Below are 23,668 nucleotides of genomic sequence, written 5' to 3' on the forward strand. Positions count from 1 at the left end.
GGGCAGATTTCCACTCAAAATATTTACCAAAAAAACCCAAGCAATTAATTATATCGCACACTTACTACTTTCAAATAACACATTTTATTGAGGGAGGCATTTATCTTTAACAAAGACATATACAACAAAACTAAATGATACCAGTTTTTGACCTCAAGTAAACCAAACAATAACATACATTAACTACAAATTAGTGAGTCATAAAACAAATCAAACGAAAACAAATGGATGACATCTATCAGCAACTACAAACCAGCTTTATTTCTAAGCGGAAAATAATATAAACAAAGACAAAAAACTCCTGAAATTCAATAACAACAAACTAATTATAAGAACATACAAACTATCAAATCAGATAGAACTTGGATCAACTAAATAACCGAACTCAGATTTTAGATAAAGTGACCACAATTGAAAAAGGCAGACACATAAACAAAGAATATGTAAATTTTGTGACACATGTACATCACATGTAGCGGACGAAACATACTTCCTATTACAATGTCCTCTATATGATAAACACAGAAGAGAACTATTTAAGAAATGTGAGTGTAACATGCAATTTTAATACACTCCCAGAAGAAGACAAGTTCAAAGAAATCATTTTAATAAAAAAAATAGTTATATAGTTCTAGGCCGATATATCGAACAGAGCTATTCAACACACCAACTCCATCTCAAAGTTTAAATACAATATCATATGTTTACCTCTCGTAAGTTGTGATTTTTTCTGTCTGTCTGTCTGTCTGTCTGTCTGTCTGTCTGTCTGTCTGTCTGTCTGTCTGTCTGTGTATGTGTCTGTCTGTGTGCATGTGTGAGTCTCTGTCTGTCTGTCTGCCTGCCTGCCTGTCTGTCTGCCTGCCTGCCTGCCTGCCTGTCTGTCTGCCTGTCTGTCTGTCTGTCTGTCTGTCTGTCTGTCTGTCTGTCTGTCTGTCTGTCTGCCTGCCTGTCTGTCTGTCTGTCTGTCCGTGAACACGATATCTAAAAAAAAACCTGCTGCTTCGACTTTAATGAAACTTGGTACACACCTTCCATATGCTAATCACAAGAAGTGATTAGATTGGGTAAACATCAAATGAAGATAATGTAGTCAGTTGAATAAATTATGGTTTTTAGTAATACTTCAAATTCCGAAAATAATTTGGTACATGTGTTAAGGTAGCGTTCAGTTATTATGGCCGGGGGTGGGCCTGCTAAAGCTTCTTGTGCCTCTATCAAAATTAGTGAAAAATGATGAACCCCCCCTGGAAGATGATTTTTCAGTCATTATAAAGTTGTATTCAATATTGCATTCAACTTCAATACAATTTGGCATATACATACGTATACATCAACTTGGACACAGCACACATATCCTAAAGCCTGTTGGTCAGTTGTGTTGGTATATAATTATGATTTACGGTGCTTGGGCTATATCTCCATTTTTATTAACCTTGTACATTCATCAACCATAGCAAATCACACGTGTTTGATGTAGTTTTTTTTAGTTTTTTAATTGTGATGTGTAATTTGCTTGATTAAATGGTCATCATTAGGATTTCAAATAATTTAGTAAATGCAATGATGGTCAACAAGTGCATGTCATTATGTGTCCTTTAATGCTAGTTGATGTAGCTTATAATATTATTGGTTAATTTGCATAATTAGTAGTTTTTCGATTATTGGGCAATATGTTAATAATGCAAGCTTCAAATGTCATATAGTGTCATATAGTTAAGGTCCCAATTAAGGTACATGTATGATACCTACGTACAGCTCATAAATGTGCATTGTTCTAACAATGTGTGCTTAGAACAAAAATTAGTTTTCCCCTTACGGGCGGCATTCAGTTAAGCTGAGTTTCTTTTATATTAGTCCAAATTATGTGGCTTTTTTGTGAGTAGTTTTTTGGTGTGTGTGTGTGTGTGTGTGTGTGTGTGTGTGTGTGTGTGTGTGTGTGTGTGTGTGTGTGTGTGTGTGTGTGTGTGTGTGTGTGTGTGGCATAATTCTGTACCTTTAATAACCCTTCGGGATATAGTATGTTTACTAAATATAATATCAATGTTCATGATTACGAAGAAAAAACACTTTAATGTCGTCGCACAAGCTCAAATCCACATCTTACGTTTTAGGTCAAAACCACCTTTGCATGATTTATGTCCTTATAATATTCGGAGTGTCTGGTGACAAGCGCTTGTCAGCAGCATATTGTTCTCGTGACAAGCGCCGAGCGTACGTGTGTACTACAGCCTGGTCGACGTCAACATGTGCGCTAGTACTGACCCGTACCTTTGACACAATTAAGTCCCGGAATGGAGTAATACCGTCACCGTGTCGTTTTCCTGTAGTAGTTTCAAGTTTCCCACTCCAGCTTTAATAGTACTTGAGATGAAATTTCACGATTCGGCGTTTAACTTGCGCGGCCGGTGAGCTCGAGCTGTCGTCAGCTGTTCAGGTCAAATGTCATTACTTTGAGGCCATCACTTGCACATGGGATAAAACAAGTAAAAAGACCATGCAACACCACAAAAACTATACGCCTTTTACTGTCCTTCACAATAATGAATGTTATTGATGCAACAAACTTTAGTTGTTTTTATTACCTTTACTGTTTACACGTTGCACGTAGTACTACATCACATGTGCATGGAGCATATAGGCGGTGAAGTGTACATGTGTGTACGCGGCGGACTTCGCGGTTGTTGGAAAAAACAGGAGCTATCACACGTAAATTAACAGTTTTAAGAACTGATGGTGTTTGATAAAGTGCAATCAATTTCAAGGGTAATAAGAACGTTTTACACTTGACGCCAAAACACATCATAATGGGTGTCAAAGGTCACGCTTGTCAGCAGCATATTGTTCTAGTGACAAGCGCTTGTCAGCAGACTCGGCCTATAATATTAGGTAACACCCCTTATTTACATGCATACCTTTGTTGTTTGAGCGCCAAGGTCACGCAGGCGTGATAACAGTATAGTAAACATCGACACGGCAATGGGTAATAAAGATCGTCTGCGTGGTAAAATCCAAACTGTTCGAGGGTTGATTGAGCCAGAAAGGTACGTGGAATATTCATATCGAGCGAAGTGTGAATTACAATGTAATGTCCATAAACCGCCAGTAACTATACTCACAGGAACCAGGAACACTGTTTTTCCCCCCAATACTTTTTACGACAAATCAACAAACAGACAATACAACTAACGCCGTACAGTACACCGCATGGCCGCAGACAATTACAGATGATCATGGTCCGGTCCGCGGGGACCGGTTGCGCAGTCCAGTTCAGTTCTTTCAGTTCAGTTCAGTTCACGGGACTAGTAATTCTTAACCGTCCCTCTATTCAGTAACATAATACTATAAGTCAATGGCGTTCTTAACTTTAACAGCATTTAATTATTTATAGATGTTTATGACACTACATTGTCTGGTAGCTTGTTTAATAATTACTCTTACTACTGTGTAAAGAAGTGTTTCCTGAGGTCGCATCGCGCATATGGTTTCTGGAGTTTATTTGAGTGTCTTCTTGTTGAGTAAAATTCTGCAGCCTGAAAAACGTAGCTTGCATTGGTCAATATCGTTGATAATTTTATCTACTTGGATCATGTCACCTCTACAGTTTCTCTGACTCGGTGTTGTCAACTGTAACTGTCTCAACCAGTGAAAGAGATCAGAGTTTCCACGAGATGCAAGTACATTTGTAATATATTTTATTAACAGATCGAGATCCGGATCCGAGCTAGATTTTATTTATTTATCTATTTGTTTATTTGTTTATTAATTGTTGATGTATTTTGGAATGCGATTGTGACACATTCGAACTACCATGGGGCTATATTACTCCCCCAAAATCTTCCCTATCTATACGGTATACACCGGTATGTGTGTGAGTCGATGGTTGACATCGTGCACGTGGCATGGCATGTATCCATATGTGCTTCTTGCAGAACCTATACGGGTAATACGGCTATCCACCTACAGACGTCATTCATACCAATTCATGTATATATAGCTCTTGAACATGCAGGACTACTAGCTATAGTACATCACATGTATGCAACGGTGGGCCGACGCATGAAGTCGTAGATCTCGATGGATTTCAGCTCAATCTACAATGCATCAATCCGGGGGAGCCATATTCATTATGGATGTAAGGGGTATCTCGAAGGGGGCTGGAGAAATTAAAAAAAAAATTATTGCCCTCGCCCAAAAAAAAAGAGAAACAGTAACACCACCACCAGAGATAGAGAGTGGGCATATTTGGTCCTGAACTTGTGGTATTGTATAAATGGCCGGTAAATTCTTTTTGATTGTGTCCATTTTGTATGTTGCAACCCACCCCCACCCCCTCCCCACAGAAATCAAGTGGTCTGCCCTTGACACCATCGTATTGATCTACAATGACCCATAGACCATACAAAGTGAAGAAGGCGCCAGGCCCTGATGGAATTAGTCCCCGTCTTTTGTGATCATGCAGGGCTGAACTGTGTGAAATTATTTGCGCCATATTCAATTGGTCCTTGAAGATCTGTTATGTGCCAAATATATTTAAGAAAGCAATCATCATTCCTGTGCCAAAGCGTTCATCGGTTACATGTTTGAACGACTACCGTCCAGTTGCGTAACGTTAACATCGATAGTTATGAAATGTTTAGAGACTCTAGTAAGTCAGTACATTAGATCTAAACTCCCACCGTCTCTTGATCCATACCAATTTGCTTATAGAAAGAACAGATCAGTTGAGGATGCCATTAGCATTTATTTAATGTAACGAGCTTCCTTGACCAGAAAATACCTAACTATTCCAGACTTTTATTCATCGATTACAGCTCAGCTTTCAACACAATTTCACCCTTTAGAGTATATGACAAATCGCTGGGACTTACTGCTAGTATCTGTAAATGACAGTGACATATTAAAATACACCTGATTTGATCTTGCCTCCAATGAAAATGTTTAAGTAGATGTTGATAGATTACTAGTATTCATTTCAAAATTAGTCTCCAAGTGTACTTCACTTACAGTAGAAGTGTACAATCCCAGATATCTATGCTATGCTAATAATCATAAGAAAACGCAAGACATTTATTAGTTGCCTATTTTAACAGCATGACATAATTCATTAATTCCATTCAGTACTACCAGTTTTAATAGTACTCTGTATTACTACCAGAAAGTATTTGCACAGATGCATTCACATACTAGTGGTATTTGCACTGAGGTTCAATACTGAAAATGTTATTGCATACATGCAAATGAGAGTGAGATAGTTCATTGTACTCAAAAGTAAATGATTGAATAGTGTTAGTTTTTAAGATTACTGTTTTGGATAAACATAACGTCATAATAACAGAACCCCATGCCAAGTGAGTTCTAGTGTGGGTAGTCGATCGAGTATATGCATTCAAACTTGCAGTGTTTTCTGCTGCACTTTCGCATACTCTATTGCTTGTCATGGGGATCTCTCATATTATTGCCTCTAGTTTGTCTATATAGTAAAGTGTTGAAAACTTTTACCACCACCCCAAAACCCACGTCCCCCGACCCAATCCCACCTCATTTAATAGTATTTGCCAAACTGTACAACTGAAACTCCTTGCCTTGGATTATCTTTACAGTCTGGGGTCTACTTTGATGCATGAACATCTAATAGTGGACTATGCACAGAACTTTGGACTACCATCACAGGATTCATCAAGGGCTACTATTGGTGGACTCAGTCTGGAAGAACAGCAAACGCTATGGCAACAACCACTCTCACTGGAGAATGTAGGCCATGTTAGGAGCTATTACAATCAGGTAAAGGAATTCATCCAGGTGAAAATTTTGAGTTATAAAAAAAGGAGTGAGGGGAAACAGAAGTAATTGACTGGTATAATTGACTTAGGACCCCCCCCCCCAAAAAAAAAAATGAAACAAAAAATGAAACAAAAAAAAATGAAACAAAAAAACAGGCGTCATTATATTATACACATTATTTGTATCTTGATATACAATGGATATCCCAACTAAAGGCATATTTCATACAGTACATTGAAAAAAAAACCTTGTGTTATTTACATATCCTGCAATATGCCAAATTTCCAGTTGTCGAAAACAAATAAAAGATTGTACTGTTTGGCCACTGGGGGCGCTGTTTGGAAGGAAATGTTTGGATTGAGAGCCAGAATCCATGATAATTGTGTACATTGGTAATTGTTCTTTACCAGTGTTTGACAGCATAAATCAATGGAACTCTTATATAACCAGTTCAAATTGTTTTCAATGGTGTCATGTTCAGAAACTGTCAAGCTTTTTGTATGATATGCATTAATTCTGGATCATTGCATTCTTTAAGTGGTTTAAGTCGAATCTCAGTTACAAGGATTACATAGAATCATTCTTTTGATTTGGATGAACTTTTTCTATAGCTCTGCTAGACAACTGTTTTCTCACCTAAATTTTAATCCTCAAGTGGACTTTTAATAGACTGCCATGCAGTTTCCCCCGGCAGTTTCCATCAAATATTCATGATGAACAAATTCAACCAGACTGCACTTAACTCTGTGATCATGTTGATAACTGGATAAGGCATTGTTGTCATTAATCTGTGTATATTATATTGCAACAGAATCGAGATAATATGATCCTAAACGATGTACACACAATGTGTGAAGAAGCTGCAAAGTTTAAAGAACGTGGTGGGGGTACGATTGGTGAGAAAGTTTTCTTTTCCATATCAAAATTCAAATATTCAACAGTGTAGATGCTTTGCTCATACAACATTGATATCGAGGAATAATTAGATTGTTTGAAAATTACAACTATATCAGAATAGAAAAGTAGTTTATTGAAAGAAACACGAGGGAAAGCAAGTTTTGATATAAACAAAAAAAATGGTAAAAGTTTTCATATCTTAGAAAATTAAAGCTGTGGTATTATTGTTTTCAGTCAGACAACCAACATTATATTCACTGAAAATTGTTAAAATACCACTGGACAATATATATGTAAATTAAGGGTTGATTGTGTCCAGAAGTATATACAGCGACAGGTAGCGATTGCATTGGGGCGCTGCTGATTTTTCGGTGCAGATCTAAGAATGAATTTGATAGTAATCATCATTGTACCAATGTATGTGTACAGCTACACAATACGTTTACCCACAGGTGATCCGCTTACTGAGCAGGATGTATGATATTATGAGTAAGTTATACCTAAACAAAACAGTTTTAGAGGACATTCCAGTTGCAGCTAGTGCAGCATCTTAATGTCATTCTTCTTTTTTTTAGTTGTTGACTTATGTTTGTTTACTAGTTTCTGTATCTAGTTCTTAACCCTTACAAGGCTATATATATGGCATGTCTCTATCCCCTAGACCATATAAACTCCACTCAAACTTGAAGTGGAAATATGGACTAAGTCACTTTAAAATCCAATTTGCTGATACTATTAGATGTTATTCCCAAATATTTTTCTTCGTTCAGCCAACAAAAATATGAGTGCCCTAAGGGGCCTTTGTCACTACGAGTTGCTAGACGAGTAGTGACAACCCTTAGTTCACATTATTTTCTGGCTTATTTTATGAAATCACGAAACGGTTTCCCAGAAAGTTAAAACATTCTGAACTCAGTTTCTTCTAGTGAACTGGCCGGCCATGGCCCATCCTGTTGACTGAACGGGATAAGCTATGATTAATATGACTAACCTAGGGAGCAAAGTTGTGTCTTGGTTAGGGAGTCAATATTCCTGATATGCTAATTTTAAATTTGATGCTTTCTTATTCACAGTCGAATGTTCAGTAGATGGGATGAGTCGGAATCCAACTGCTTTGAAGAAAATCAGTGAAAGTACAGGACTTAACGTCATCATGGGTACAGGTTTTTATTTAGGAAGAGTACATCCACCGGATATGAGTCAGAGAACAGTGGAAATGATGGCTGATAAATTTATCTCGGAAATCTATGATGGTGTTGAAGGTAAATATCAAAAAAGAAACCTTTAGTTCATGTGAATTCACCTCTAAAATAACAATCTTAAACTTGGTTCTTAGTTTGTTCATGAAATCTCAAGTCAATTTTCTGGTACAAAAGAAAAACAATAAGAGTCACCTTGCAAGTTTTTGAACTAGAGGTATTGAGGGGAAATCACATCAAAATGAAACCGTTTTTAGAACCCAATATGGCTGCCAACTACCGGGGAAAATAACAGATTGCCAATTTCCCTGTAAAGAAGATGGTGTCTCTCCAAATTTCATTTAATATTTGAAAGGGTCCAGGGGAAGAAACTTTCATATAATAAAGTGTGGAGAGATTTGTAGAACTCTGACTTTCACAAGAAATTGATTTTTAAAGAGTTTTAGATCTTAAAAGGAGTAATTAGGATCTCAAAGAATTTAGACATGAAACTGATATCGGCTATGAAACTTGAGTTTGATTGGATTCCTTGAAATAAATCCACATTACACTACTTATAGTAGATCCTGCAGTGTTCTTATTGATGCTTTTCTAGTGGCAACAATGGCATCATAGCACAACTAACTGCACTAAACTTTATCAAATACACAATACCCATATGTCATGTACCATATAAAAATAAAGATAGTTACATGGATATGAAAGAATATACACTATGTACATGTACTTATCTAAATAAGTTATCAGCAATAAACATGTTCTAGACAGACTTGCTACAAATTTCAGACTATACTTCTGGTCATGAACCCTGCATGGTTAAAAATAATTATGGGACTGACAGTAGATTTATCCCTCTTAATATCCAAACCACTTGGTCTAGTGTGTTATGACAGATTATGAAAATTATTATCCCTTTTTTTTCAACAGGTGGTATTTGTGCTGGCCTTATTGGTGAATTAGGATGTTCAACAGAACTCTCAGAAAATGAAGTAAAAGTCCTGAAGGCTGCAGTCATTGCACAGAAAGAGACTGGCCTTGCTATTTCCATACATCCAGGTATTAAACCTTTGTCATTATCTCTGTTATTGAATATTAATTAACTTGATTTGCATATCAAAAAATGGTTCTGTGCTGTTTGAAAAGAAAGCGTATATTGATTTACTTACAAATAAATTAAAACTTTGTATTAATCCTAGCTTTAAATATGCATGTGAAGAAGACCTGAGGACTCAGGTTGAAAGCTAGGATTGATTCAAGTATTTTATAGCTATTACATATGCACAGATGACTCTTCACCATGCATAATAATGATGTACTTGTTGATATTCACTCTCTGTGACAACTTCGAAGACAGCAATTGCCCCTTTTGTATATGTGATAGACAAATTTGTAGCATATTATTAGTCTGTAAGGTAGGCCATGTTAGGGTGCCCTCAAGGATTGGCAAACCTCAGTCAGAAGGAGCAGACCATTGGGGGCAGAATGACACAACATACCTTACATTTTGAAAGCTCTATATGCTATTTCCATGTAAATGAAAAGGATTAATTTATCTTAAATGTTGGACTCAAGCTTAATAGAAATTACCTTTAGAATTTAGTATTTAATGTGAAAATACAAATAGCATTGGTGTATTGCAAATATTATTTTAACATTTCAATATCTTTGTCAAACTAACTTACTATACAAAGGTATACTAGTATGCATACACTTATGTTGACAGTACCTTTAATGAGCACCATAGGTTGTTGAACAACATATACTTTGGACAAATTAATTAAAATGGTATATCTATACAAGTGGGTCATCTGCTACACCGATACACTTTCACCAGTTGTTTCATGGAATATTGTGTATCAAAACATATGATTGACTTTTCTTGAACATGAACACTTTTCCACAGAATTAAAAGTAACCCAGTCGTGTTTTCTTTACACTCAGGCTATTCTGTTGAATCTCCATTCCGTGTGTTGAACATATTGAAATCTGAAGGTGTCGACTTATCACGTGTTGTAATGAGTCATGTCGATAGAGGTATACTGTCAGTTCGTAACATGGTGGAACTGGCCAAGACTGGATGTGCTTTGTTGTTTGACCAGTATGGTTGGGGGTGTTCTATGACTCATGCCCAGTCCTATAATGTAGATTATCCCAGTGATTTCGTCAGGTGCCACATGATCAGAGAACTGCGGGATTATGGTTTCCTTAAACAGGTAAGTTTGCCAAGAAAAGTATAACATGAAGGTTCACTCGGGGTGGGTAGTAGTAAAGAATTGTAGACACTATACTGAATCCTGTAGGCATGATAAAGTGTCTGCCTGTCTTTCTGTGTGTGTGTTGAACAGCCTAATGTCCAAAACCACTGGCCTGACTGCGTTCACATGCCCAGATATAGAAAGATGTGTTTTAGGTGGAAATGGTATATTAGATGTCTCGTTTGGAGATTGTTCGAAGGTAAATGATAAGAAAAACATTATGCAAATTTGGAGGATTTTTGTCTGAAAATTGTTGGCTAGGTTATTGCTTTGCAAATCGGATTCATCCATCAAACAAAGTAATGGGAGGGGGGGGGCTTCCTTTATGAGGTTATTTTATTAAATGAGATTACATTTTCTGTGCTAATCTAGGTGGTATTATCATGAAATTGCATTTTCTTCCAACACTAGGTGGTATTATCACATGACATAGCATTCAAGATGAGACTTGCAAGGTATGGGGGAGAAGGATATGGACACATTCTGAAGAACATCGTACCTTACATGCTGAAGAGAGGTTTTAAAGATGAAGACATTGATGTAATGATGGTACAGAACCCAAAGAGAATCCTAACAGTACAGTGAGATAATGTAGTTGCACTGAATATAAATATGTATCATTCAATTACTTGGGCAAAATAGAAAAAAATGTTTGTTTCTGATAACATGACTCCAGTGAATAGGTTAGGTAGGTCGGAGGTTTATTTTATTTGCAGTTTTTGTGTTGATTGCTTCGACCCAGAGAGAAGATACTCATCGGTCACCATACTTCCATGAGAGTTTGATGAGGTGTAAAAGAAGTAAATGAAGACAGTTGTAAATTAACTAATATGAACATGTTATGCAGATTGTACTCTTAATATAGTCTAAAAAGATAGTTTTTCTCTGGAATATGATTTGTAAAAAAAAGTGACCACAGATTAGGCAAATACCGGAAGAGTCGGGAGCTTAAACTAGGGTCGGTCGGGTTATTGGAAACACACAATTTTTTTTATTTTTGTAAATTAGTAACATTTTTTACGGTAAATGAAAGGGAAGGTCATGCACTGTCTGTGATGATAGTAGCTACATTACTTTAGATATGTTGTTTCTTTCCTGTTCATGTGCATATCAACTAATTGGTAAAAAATCACTAAATATGCAAATGAATCAGTAATGTAACAGCCATCATATCTATAGACTTTGTCAAAAGATGATCATATCAACCAAGTTGGGTGATATTTTTAGCAACCATTGGTCACGTAATCTAATTCATAAATTATGCAAATTAGGCATTTGATAAACAAATCACACCAATTATCCCAGTGATATTCTATTAGCAGCCACTGCTGATATATGACATAATTAGTAAACGTAATTGATTATGTAAATTAGTCATTTAATATGCTAGTCATCCATCTGTAGAATACATTTGTCAAATATATCTATTATCTTTGAATAATTTTTGTGCAACTTTGTTAGTATATAAACTAATAGTTACACAATCATAATTTATTTCAGATAATGTAGCCCACCATTATATACACTATAATATATACATAATATACACTATAATATATATACACCACGCTCCGGTATGCAAATGTCGACGCATGTCTTTTTTAACACTGTGTTTGTCTTCTGGCATTGTTAGAACAGTTCACTGCTTTGTAGGGATTTCCTGAACATTTTTGATATGTATGATAACTTACATTTACGGGTTATATCTTAATGTCCAGTTTGAGTTCAATTACTTGCAAGTGATTGGTTAAGTATGCTTCAGTAAGTACAGTACTGAGAGTAGTAACCCTTTATAACAACAGCAAAAACTGTGCCAAAATATGTATCAATTCAGTTTGTGCCCCTTTTAAGACACCATAGACCCTCCAGGAGGGTCTGTGAAGAATCCAATGTTGAATGAATACACATAAACATATAAATACAAATATATTGCAATGCATGTACCATGACATCTGAAAAACAAATATGGAAAGGTCAATGATATGTATGTTTCTTTTATTTCATTACATTTATAGTTGTGTGGTGTGATGCATTTCAGGCTGCGGCTGGGAGGAGAATTATGTGCTATTCGAACCTCTCAAAAATTACAAGCCATTCTAAATTGTAACTTGTCATCCACTTCAGATTTATTATATTTTGTTGTGCAACAATTGTGCACAGAAGAGTTCCTACACACATATATGTCTGTTGTCGATGTTGTGTCTGTAAGGTTTGACTTCTGAATAGGTAACTATAGCATGGGTAGTTATTAAAACAAGAAGGTGGCTCGCTAGACCTCTGATTTCATGAAATGCATGAGATCATGAAAATGCACCTGCTGTCTTCTGCTGTTTTCATCTTCTGCCTCTTCATAAAATACTTATCGTGGACAATGTCCAAAATATTACATGATTTACAGTTGAAGCTGAAGGTCAAGATCAAACAACATATTCTTAACAGAAATGCGAAAGTCCAGGAAATGTTGTTGTTGACACTTGGGTGGAGTTTATTTGCATTTTCGTTTGTACAGTATTGTACAATTAGAGGATTTTGATGATGAAAGTGGCTGCAATTGTAGCCAATTTCTTTATGCCATAGATAACAATGTTGGTCGTTGGGGGCGCAATATATATTGTTACCGGGAATGTGCATTAAACTCATCTTCCGACCGGGCTTTGATATAAATTCTTCTCTCCCCACTCCAGGGGTAACCTTGGACGAAATTATCCATTGATAAGTGAAGATAATACGACCCACTTGTACAACTACCACAGTTGACGCCCGAGTAGGTCTGGTTTATTTTACACTTTTATCGTTAAAACAAATACTATTTATTTGTATTCCTTACACTTTTTGAATATAACTAATTTAAATTCATTATTATTTTATCCAAATTGCTCTGATCTGTGCATTTGAATTGACAATATTAGTAGAATTATTCTGTACCGGGGGATGGGGGTGCACAATTAAACAAATTTAGGGCGTAGTACGAATTGACAGGTTGCTATTTGCCTGAAGCAGATACCACAGTAACACGTCACCCGTACTTGTAGCGCTGCTTGTTGTGGTCATACATGCACTGTACCTGTAAGGATGAGTAACAAAGGCCGACTGCGTGGTAAAATCCAAACTGTTCAAGGGTTGATTGAACCAGAAAGGTGCGTAGCAAAGTTAACTTGAATTTTGTGTTGTTTTTCTATCGACGAATTACACATGTAAATACTAACAGTGGCAACGGTTCTAGCCCCAGCGTATCTTTCTTAGGCAAGATATTGCACTGTCATATACATTTTCGACCACCACCGTAGCACACAGGGGCGTGTAATATTTCATAGATTGTTGTTTTCCAGGTCTACAGACTAAATATAACAACCTTTTTATTTCTTCGTAGTACAGAGCTTGATACATTTGTAGCAGCAAGATTCGTACGATATTTTCCTAAGAAAACGGCATTCTAAGCAATAAGAAAACAACAATCTATGAAATATTACACGCCCCTGTGCCGTAGCATACCAACAGCATACGTTCGATCTGCGTTGCCTCTGTGATGCAGTTGTAGTTTTACACGTGGTTAGCTCAACAATTGATTCGAGGTTTCTGTGGTTGTAATAAATAGTTACAACTGCTTGGTACGTACACGTGTACCGTAATGGCATTTTACCCGCCATGATATTAGGGTCACATTTGAATAAAAATGTCGAGTTCAATCCAATGTGCGCGCATGGCGATGCATGTTCAGGTAAAGGTATAAACTCTTTATTTCAGTGTAACGATACTATGACGCTATAATTTTGTAATAGCTATAACTCGGAATACAATGTTTTTGTTGTTTTTTTTTACCTGAGAAATGCACGTGATCGAACGACACCACCGTTGATTTAAGATTCTTCATTCCTGGCATCACGTGTGTGCACTGTTGACACGCTGGGTGTACTCTGTATAGAGACGTAATTAATCATAGACCACTTATTGCATTTCGCCCTCTTTATTGAATTGGGTCACACCCGACTAACCAGAATTTGGTACAAATAACTATTGACCTGCTGTTTTGTACATCGCTTTATATGGAACATAATCCACGTCAAAAGTCGAACTCGTCAATTGACAAGTCAGGAACGTCAAGTGATAAGTTAGGTCCGTAAAATGACAAGTCAGGAACGTCAAGTGCTAAGTCAGGTCCATCAAATGACAAGTCAGGAACGTCAAGTGATAAGTCAGGTCCGTCAAATGACAAGTCAGGAACGTCAAGTGATAAGTCAGGTCCGTCAAATGACAAGTCAGGAACGTCAAGCGATAAGTCAGGTCCGTCAAATGACAAGTCATGAACGTCATCTGTCTCTGTCTGTCTGTCTGTCTGTCTGTCTGTCTCTCTCTCTCTCTCTCTCTCTCTCTCTCTCTCTCTCTCTCTCTCTCTCTCTCTCTATTGAGAGTACAATTGGGGTACTGAAGACAATTTTCAAGTACTCTATGGCATTCGATAATGTGTATGGTTTGAAATTTCATGCCCCAAATTGTCCTCCTACATGTCCTTATTTGAAAAAATGGGGACACCCCCTCTCACCCCCTCACCCAACTAGCTATCATGCGGGACGCTGTTTTCCCCCAAAATCAATATTGAAAAGAGAAAAACCTGCTGGCTAAGGGACCGGACAGAATTTACAGCAGGGGGTGGGCCTGGGGAGAAATTATCTCTGACTTGGTTTTTTTCCTGCCCCCCCCCCCATCCACTGTGACCAAAATTTCACAGCCCCCCCCCCCCTTTCAAAAGTATAAAAATTTCATGGCCCCCCCCCCAAAAAAAAAGAGAAAAAAAGTGCACAAAATCCTGCCCCTACAATAACTAAAAAGAGTACAAATTTCTTTGTTACTGTAGCACAACTGTAATATTTCTTTTGGTACTACTATTATGTTACTATTTCAGCCCAAACAACTTAGTAGTTGTAGAGGAAGTTTTTTAAAAAAAAAAAAAAAACATTTTGACTATACATGTAATCATACACATGTGGTATAATCTTGTTTATTTCCCAACTAGACACCATAAGTAGTCATCACTTAATACCAAGGCATTTGATGTGGTGGTTTTAACTGTCATTCACTGATACATACACAGAAACACAGACACAGAGTAAACACACATTCACATGCGTGATTTGTGAAAAACTGTAGTGGGGACATTTGTGGGGAGTATCTAAGGACATCACATCACCTACATAGTGTATTCAAATATCTATTTATACTCATAATGTCGGACATTTGTGATGTCATGAAGTGCTAGCAAACTAAGGATTTTATGCACACTGAGGTCTGACAAATATAGCTTTCACTTTCCTACACCAAATGCATTACCAATACACTTGTAAATGTAAGACATTTGTGACTTCATGAAAGTGCAAAGAAATTCAGAATGTTGTGGAATACTTAGATGTAATCAATATGCTTTCAGTTCCAAAACCATACATATTTAAACCTATAGTGTCAGGCATTTGTGTCTTCATGATGGGGACAGCAAATTCAGAATTGTATTCAATACACTGTACAGTGATCAGATGAGTATTACTCACAGTTTTCTAAACCGTTCACATTAAGCTTGAAGTGCAGTGTCAATGATGAATAGCCTTTTGCAATACAATCCCTTTATTCATAATCTTGAATTTATATAAAGGCAAGTTTCCATGATCCAGCCAGTCTACCTGATCTAGTTTGAACAATAAGGGAACCATCCTGGTCTTTTTGATGGCTAGACTCATTTTATTCGCTGTCACTCTCACTGTCACTGTCACTAGTACTTGATGTATCGGTGTCACTATCACTACGAATTTCTTCTAAAACAATATCTCCTTCTTCACTGTCACACAGTTTCTCTTCACTTTCATCACCTGTGTTCTTTTCAATCACTGACTTCTGTTGCTCTCTTGAAGTTCTTCTTAACACATCACATGTAACAGCTTTCAACTTGTCATCCTTCCTACCATGTATGTTTAGTTGCTGATATTTCAAGTACGTGTCTAATTCAGCAACCTGAAGAGAGCTTAACTTTCCATGCACAACTAAGTCAAGCCAATTATAGTCCTGGTACGGCTTGATTTTCTTCTTCTTTTTCTGACTTAACCTTGTACGCATTCTCATTTCTTGAACATTCTTTAGGTTTTGCAGGTGTTGAACATATGCTTCAATATGTTTGCAATCAACATAAAATAATTTTGAAAATTCTTCCACCTGTTATTTGGTTGTCAATTCACCCTTTCTGAATTTCCTTGTGATATTTGACCTGGGTTGCCAGTCATCTGCCTCTCTCTGCTTTCCTTCACTGTCAACAGTTGGACACTTATGAACTGGAAGATAGTGCATTGGACTGTCCGGGTCTGGTACAGGTTGTGGAATTCTTACCATCTCTGGTCCCAACCATGTATATTGACTAGAGTATTCATATACCTCTCCATTGCTTTAGTGCAAAGTCACTGATGAAAAAACACTTAACACCACGCAGACATCTAAATGCTTTACAATATTTAGTACAGATAGATGCATTTGATGATGCTGAGGAGGGAAATATTTTAATTTCACTGGTTTTAGATAGAAAGAAAGACAAGTCTTGCCTCACATCTTCAGACTCTAGTGAGTCTGAGAGTGAAACTCAAGAATAGTGTCAAGAAAAGAAATAAAACACCTATCTAAATTAATCTGGCCAGACGTTTTTGTATTTACATTTTTCACCAAAAGGTCACTTTTTAATCACATAAATTACAGGTCCTATGCTAGTATATTACCATATATATATATATATATAATTCAGGGTGTATCAAATTAATCTTGAGTAGTGTGTTTATGCTTCACTAAATAGGTACATACAAACGTACACACTTCCATTTTAATACATAAATGAAAGTGTAGACATTCAATATTAAAGGCGATATCAAGTGCTATCTCATGCAATGCTAAATTTTCTAACATATTAATTTTTTTCAATGACAAAATATTTCGCGGCCCCCCCTTTCAAACCATGAGAATTTTCATGGCCCCCCCTTCAAGCCTCCCATTTTTTTCATGCCCCCCCCCCAATTTCTCCCCAGCCCCCCCCCCCCCTGCCGTAAATTCTGTCCGGTCCCTTATTAATTGACGGACCTGACTTATCACTTGATGTACCTGACTTGTCATTTGACGTTCCTGACTTGTCATTTGACGGACCTGACTTATCACTTGACGTTCCTGACTTGTCATTTGACGGCCCTGACTTATCAATTGACGTTTCTGACTTGTCATTTGATGTACCTGACTTGTCACTTGATGTACGTAACTTATCACTTGATGTACCTGACTTGTCATTTGACGTTCCTGACTTGTCATTTGACGGACCTGACTTATCAATTGACGTTCCTGACTTATCAATTGACGTTCCTGACTTGTCATTTGATGTACCTGAGTTGTCATTTGATGTACCTGACTTATCACTTGACGAGTTCGACTTTTGGCGTGCATTACGCTCCATACACGTTTAGAATTATCGACGTTGTCTTTGCGTTTTGAATTTCTAAAGGATTTCATTGCCAATGTCATTGGTGTAGGGAATGTCCTGAAATGCTAACGTTTTATTATCCTGGGGTTGAACCATACCAAAGCTTCTCTGCTGACCCCTGACCTCTAGCTAATATTAAACTGAATAACGCTGTCAAATACAAGGGTTTAGTAACATATGTTGCTTTTAATGTTGTTTCGAAGGGCCTGAAGGTAATCGAAGATGACCCCCCCCCCCCCTTACCGTAACCGAATATTTGATTTTTTTCTAAACAGTGTGGGGTGTACTTTGATGCATGAACATTTAATCGTCGATTATGCACAGAACTTTGGACTGCCAACACAGGATTCATCAAGGGCTGCTATTGGTGGACTCAGTCTGATAGAACAGCAGGCGCTATGGCAACAGCCACTTACACTGCAGAATGTAGGCCACGTTAGGAGCTATTTTAATCAGGTAAAGGAGAGAGAGAGAGAGAGAGAGAGAGAGAGAGAGAGAGAGAGAGAGAGAGAGAGAGAGAGAGAGAGAGAGAGGGGGGGGAGGGAGGGAGGGAGGGAGGGAGGGAGGGAGGGAGGGAGAGAGAGAGAGAGGGGGATTATTTTATATTTATTTTTGATAATGATTATCAATATTAATTGTATGTCACATCATTGATGTATTAGGGGAGATACTTCCATGGTCAAATATTCAAACTTCAAGTTAAAATACCTCCCATCGTCGCAAACCACAACCTCTTTTACGCCACCGTCGAAACGTGCTGTCTCGTTATTTCGTGTAGCGGAAGAAATAACAGCTCTGGTCTGCGACAATGAATACCTCTACACCGATCACATTTCTCCGAACATTCATTAGTTTATTACAAACAGCATAATGTAAAATGCACATATCAATGTAGAGGAAAATAAAAATAAACGTCGTTTTTTCCACGATGTCTAAATTAAAATATAATAATCTAAAACCATGCCTGAACGGCTTCCCATATATACACATTCCCACTTTTGAAAGCTGAGTTGAAGCTATATATCTTTATTGACTTTCACAAACTTGGTTTGACCAGTAGTCTGGACTACGACAGCGACATTCGTCCATGAGTCGAATGGATAAGGCAATAATATAATGCTGCCATTAATGTGTGTATTTTTTTATTGCAACAGAATCGAGATAATATGATCCTAAACGATGTACACACAATGTGTGAAGAAGCTGCAAAGTTCAAACAACGTGGTGGGGGTACTATTGGTGAGAAAATCTTATTTTAGCACAGTATTATTGTGAATTGTGACAATGGCATTGTAACGTGGTTCTATAGCTATGGTAAAGTGCCTGTTTGCCTGTGTTATTGTCGGTGGATGTATGTATGTATGTATGTATGTATGTATGTATGTATGTAGAAAGAAATGCATAAGGAACTAATAAACCAGTCCGTATATATAGCTGTTAAATCCGACGTTTCGAATAAATATTCTTTTTCAAAGGAAAAATTGGCGAGACAGAGAAATGCCAGGTGAAAACCCGAACATTTCTAAATATATGTATGTATGTATGTATGTATGTATGTATGTATGTATGTATGTATGTATGTATGTATGCTTTTGTTTGGCAATCGCGCGGAATTAATGTCATGTTTATATCATGAAAGGAGTATCCAGAACCCAAGTTTATGAAAATGATATTTTTTCCTGGATTGGAGCTTTCTTTTTATGAAGTTGTTAAGAATTGGTCAAAAAAATTATGAAATGTCATCGATGATATGCAAGTCGTGTCCGAACATGTACTTTTCAGTCACAAATTTAAACTTAAAACAGTACTGAGCAATTTTCCTTTTCGACTCAGCCATCCAGATAGCGTAAGGCTATGATTTAGAATAATGACTCACCTAGGGAGCATATTGATATATTGGCTAGGGAGTCCATTTCTCAGATATTCTAATTTCTAATTAATTTTCGTTATTGACAGTCGAATGTTCAGTAGATGGGATGAGTCGGAATCCAACTGCTTTGAAGAAAATCAGTGAAAGTACAGGACTTAACGTCATCATGGGTACAGGTTTTTATTTAGGAAGAGTACATCCACCGGATATGAGTCAGAGAACAGTGGAAATGATTGCCGATAAATTTATCTCAGAAATTTATGATGGTGTTGAAGGTAAGTGACGTGTAAATGTTACACATATGTAGGAATACCTATTAGACTGTCTTGGTCCATCTTTCCACGTGAAAATAGTTTTTTGGGGGGTTGTCGGTGACCGAGTGGTTAAACCACTTGCCTCTTACCACTGTGCGATCGGGGTTCAAACCCATTCAGGGTTTGAATACATTTCCCACGCTGTAAGTTAAGAAGAGTGTCGTTCACTTTCACTCTACCAAACAACGCAGGTCACTCTGATTTCCTCCTGCATTAACACTGGACTTATGAGGGATGGCTCTCACTGGACTTCTTGGGAGGCAAGTGTTTATATACTTAAAAAAACTATCCAGTATAAATATAGATTATTTGTTAATTTTTATTTTTGCACTGGTACAAGCCTCCAAAAATCATTTTCTCAACAGACCTCCCTGACCCCTAATGAAGTCAACGTTATATATGCCTCATTCGTTTTTTTTTTCGTGACAAAAATTGTTAATAAGATATATAATGACCCAAGTGTTCTTTGGGTTTGCTCATGCAAGAACATTCACATCAACCACGAACTCTCTTCTTGTGGAAGTATTTGTGGCTCTCCAATGGCACTAATCTGCAGGTCATGGGACCAGTAATAATGTACACGCGCATCTTATCACATACTAAACATGGTTACCGTTGTCCTCAACTTGCATATCGCCATAACTGACATTACACAGACTGACAGTGACGCTGACGTCAATGTGTTCCATGTGTGCATGTAATGACATGCGTGTAAATCCGTACCGCACCCGTATCTCCCTACAGCAAGAACCAAATCCATACAAACCTGAAATGACTTCTTCACATTGAATACATACTAATTAAAAGTATTGGGAGGGAGGGGGGGGGGTGACTGTGTACTATACAAATGCGTGTTATTACTCATGGCTTACCTATATCAAACGTGTTCATTTCATTCCTATTACAGGTGGTATTTGTGCTGGCCTAATTGGTGAATTAGGATGCTCCACTGAAGTCACAGACAACGAAATAAAAGTTCTGAAGGCAGCAGTCATTGCTCAGAAAGAGACTGGTCTTGCTATTTCCATTCATCCAGGTATTTAATTAATTTTGAAGTTACCGACGTATATATAGAGGGCTCTCTCCACCATAATGATGAAACTCAAGTCATAACCTCTGACATTGCTAATTAGCTCATTAGCATTTAACTTGTAAAGAAATTCTATACATTGGGTGATATATCATGCTTCATTTGCTTATGACTATCAAACCAGGACATGGGTACGAATTGAAAGGTACCTGCACAGGGGCTTAGAATTGTCCATATATGTTTACAAATTTTGGGGGGTTTTTTGTTTATGTTTTCTTCTCCTTTTTTTAAACTAATATTTGTTTTTTGATTATTTGATTATTGTTTACTTTTTAAAAAAATATCTTTTCCATAGAAGGTGCCATGTAATAAAGTAATGATTTGAAAAGCTGGTGTTGTGGGTTTTTTCTAAGTCAATTTTAACTTCTTTTGCTGTTGTTAATAAACTAGCTGTACTGTGACTACCTTATTAATTATTTATGAGATTGTGCAACAGAGCGCCCTCAACCAGCGACCTCTCCTCGTCCCACTCACCATGAGAAAAGTAGGGAAAAGATTTTTCTTTTAAAAGCAAAACAAAAAAGTGTGAAAGTAAACAATAAACAAAAACAAAATAGTTGTAAACAAATATGGCCAATCCTAAGCCCCTGTGGTACATGTCGAGTACTACATGTGTTAGAACTATTTACTGACGTACGAACAGAAAGTGGTCACTTGCTATATACTTTTTTCCACTCAAGTAAATTGAAGCGCATTTTATCGGGAAGCAATTCATACAATGCTTTTTTAACAAATGAAATTTAGATTAGACTTTCGACATGAATCATATAGTTTGATTTCCTACGCCGTTGATGTTAATTAAGTCAAAGTCAAGATTTTGAAATGTTCACCTTTTACCCTACATTGGTTTTGATGTTTCATTTTATTTTATTTTCTTAGAATTTTAGGCAATTTAAACAGACCTGTAAAAAGATTGTTATGTGCATTTACTTTCTAAAACATTATCAAATAACCCTGTCTGTCATGTTTTCTTTACACTCAGGCTATTCTGTTGAATCTCCATTCCGTGTGTTGAACATATTGAAATCTGAAGGTGCCGACTTATCACGTGTTGTAATGAGTCATGTCGATAGAGGTATACTGTCAGTTCGTAACATGGTGGAACTGGCCAAGACTGGATGTGTTTTATTGTTTGACCAGTATGGTTGGGGGTGTTCTATGACTCATGCCCAATCCCACAATATAGATTATCCCAGTGATTTCGTCAGATGTCACATGATCAGAGAACTGCGGGATTATGGTTTCCTTAAACAGGTAGGTGTGTGAAAGAGGAAGGGGGGGGGGGGGGGGGTTAAAGACATCGTCTCTTGATTTTACTTCTATTCATGGAAGTCAAAGAGATGATATATTCCTTTTGAGTTTAAGTTGGTACGTGCGTGTGTGTATGTATGTATGTATGTATGTGTGTATGTATGTATGTATGTATGTATGTATGTATGTATGTATGTATGTACGTACGTACGTGTGTGTATGTATGTATGTATGTATGTATGTATGTATGTATGTATGTATGTATTACATTACTACCTGATCATCTAGATACTAGATAATGTGATTGTTTTTCTTTCTTGTACTAGGTGGTACTGTCACATGACATAGCATTCAAGATGAGACTTACAAAGTATGGTGGGGAAGGTTTTGAACACATTTCAAAGAACATCGTACCTTACATGCTGAAGAGAGGTTTTAAAGATGAAGACATTGATGTAATGATGGTACAGAACCCAAAGAGAATCCTAACATCACAATGATAATTACATTTATATGTTAACTGTTGATATATATTTCATAATCACTAAGTAACAAGTTATGACAACTGAATAAACTCTATAGTGATGGAAAATGGATCAGTGTTTTGTTTATCATGTTGTTGTTGTTGTTGTTGTTGTTGTTGTTGTTGTTGTTGTTGTTGTTGGAAACACCATGATACCACAAGTAATATCTCAATACATAATATAGGTGAAGGCAGGGGAATTTTTCACCCTCATGTACATCATCATTGGTTTCGTGTTTTGTAGAACAAATATGCCTACTATAAGTTTACCTACAAGACATGGAACATGGTGTTGCGCATGTGCATTTTGTTTACAATATACTGGGTTTAGGTTTAACGTATACAGTTCTGGAATTTCTACTTCATCTGTTGCTCATCACTTTACAACCTGGACAAATTTGCGCCTGGAAGATATCCCAGAATTTTATTTTCGCCAATGGTAGTCCGCTAAGGCTATAGACTTTGTCTTTTTAGTGAACTATCTCATGAAGCCACCCACGCCAAGCTTGGGTGAGCTCCTTGGGACAGTAACACCAAGACAAGTTTCAGAGTTACGTCGTGAGGATGATATATGTTCCTACCTACACTAGATGTCATTCCCTTCATTTCTGTATGTCTTGGGCCAAATTGATAATCTGTTTTTTCAGCATCATATTACAGCTCAGTTTCTGTATTCATGTCTCTGCCCTTCGTATATATGATATCATCTTTTTGTTTGTGATCGTGTTGTTCCATCGGGTAGTGAGTACCTTTTTCATCCTACATATTCTGCATAGAGGAAGAAGGCGCCCACTTCCTCCTGGAACAAGAAAGTCGCAAGCAAACGTTCATACAAAGGAATTCGAAAAATAATAAGTCAAAGAAATCGAGCTATATTCCTATATTATCAGATTTTCATCAGATTGGTCTCGGATATGAGTCGGTGGCCCAGAAAGTTAACGTAACATTTCTCTTTTATCGTCGAAAAGAATAGATAGAACCGTAGCAACTCGAACT

General features: G+C 37.1%; 2 protein-coding genes across 2 annotated transcripts; both read left to right on the forward strand.

Annotated features, from left to right (window-relative positions):
• Positions 1-2,976: 2,976 nt before the first annotated feature.
• LOC144443198 (N-acetyltaurine hydrolase-like) lies at positions 2,977-10,717 on the forward strand. Its single transcript, XM_078132593.1, has 7 exons — positions 2,977-3,041; positions 5,601-5,781; positions 6,593-6,677; positions 7,752-7,940; positions 8,805-8,933; positions 9,819-10,090; positions 10,544-10,717. The coding sequence occupies exons 1-7, from the start codon at positions 2,977-2,979 to the stop codon at positions 10,715-10,717; spliced, it is 1,095 nt and encodes a 364-aa protein (XP_077988719.1).
• Positions 10,718-16,438: 5,721 nt separating this feature from the next.
• Positions 16,439-22,649, forward strand: LOC144435235 (N-acetyltaurine hydrolase-like). The gene is made up of 7 exons (XM_078123821.1): positions 16,439-16,476; positions 17,900-18,080; positions 18,779-18,863; positions 19,581-19,769; positions 20,716-20,844; positions 21,881-22,152; positions 22,476-22,649. Exons 1-7 carry the CDS (start codon positions 16,439-16,441, stop codon positions 22,647-22,649), a joined length of 1,068 nt encoding a protein of 355 aa, XP_077979947.1.
• Positions 22,650-23,668: the final 1,019 nt, after the last annotated feature.

Source organism: Glandiceps talaboti, chromosome 1, assembly GCF_964340395.1.
Source record: "Glandiceps talaboti chromosome 1, keGlaTala1.1, whole genome shotgun sequence".
In the NCBI taxonomy this organism is placed as follows: Eukaryota; Metazoa; Hemichordata; class Enteropneusta; family Spengelidae; genus Glandiceps; species Glandiceps talaboti.

Bases quoted from the DNA above. Each gene is read 5' to 3' on its own strand.
- LOC144435235 (XM_078123821.1), top strand. From the start codon at position 16,439: ATGAACTGGAAGATAGTGCATTGGACTGTCCGGGTCTG. The intron at 16,477-17,899 runs GTACAGGTTGTG...TTTTCTAAACAG, and splicing joins CATTGGACTGTCCGGGTCTG to TGTGGGGTGTACTTTGATGC. The intron at 22,153-22,475 runs GTAGGTGTGTGA...TTCTTGTACTAG, and splicing joins ATTATGGTTTCCTTAAACAG to GTGGTACTGTCACATGACAT.
- LOC144443198 (XM_078132593.1), top strand. From the start codon at position 2,977: ATGGGTAATAAAGATCGTCTGCGTGGTAAAATCCAAACTGTTCGAGGG. The intron at 6,678-7,751 runs GTGAGAAAGTTT...TCTTATTCACAG, and splicing joins ACGTGGTGGGGGTACGATTG to TCGAATGTTCAGTAGATGGG. The intron at 10,091-10,543 runs GTAAGTTTGCCA...TTCCAACACTAG, and splicing joins ATTATGGTTTCCTTAAACAG to GTGGTATTATCACATGACAT.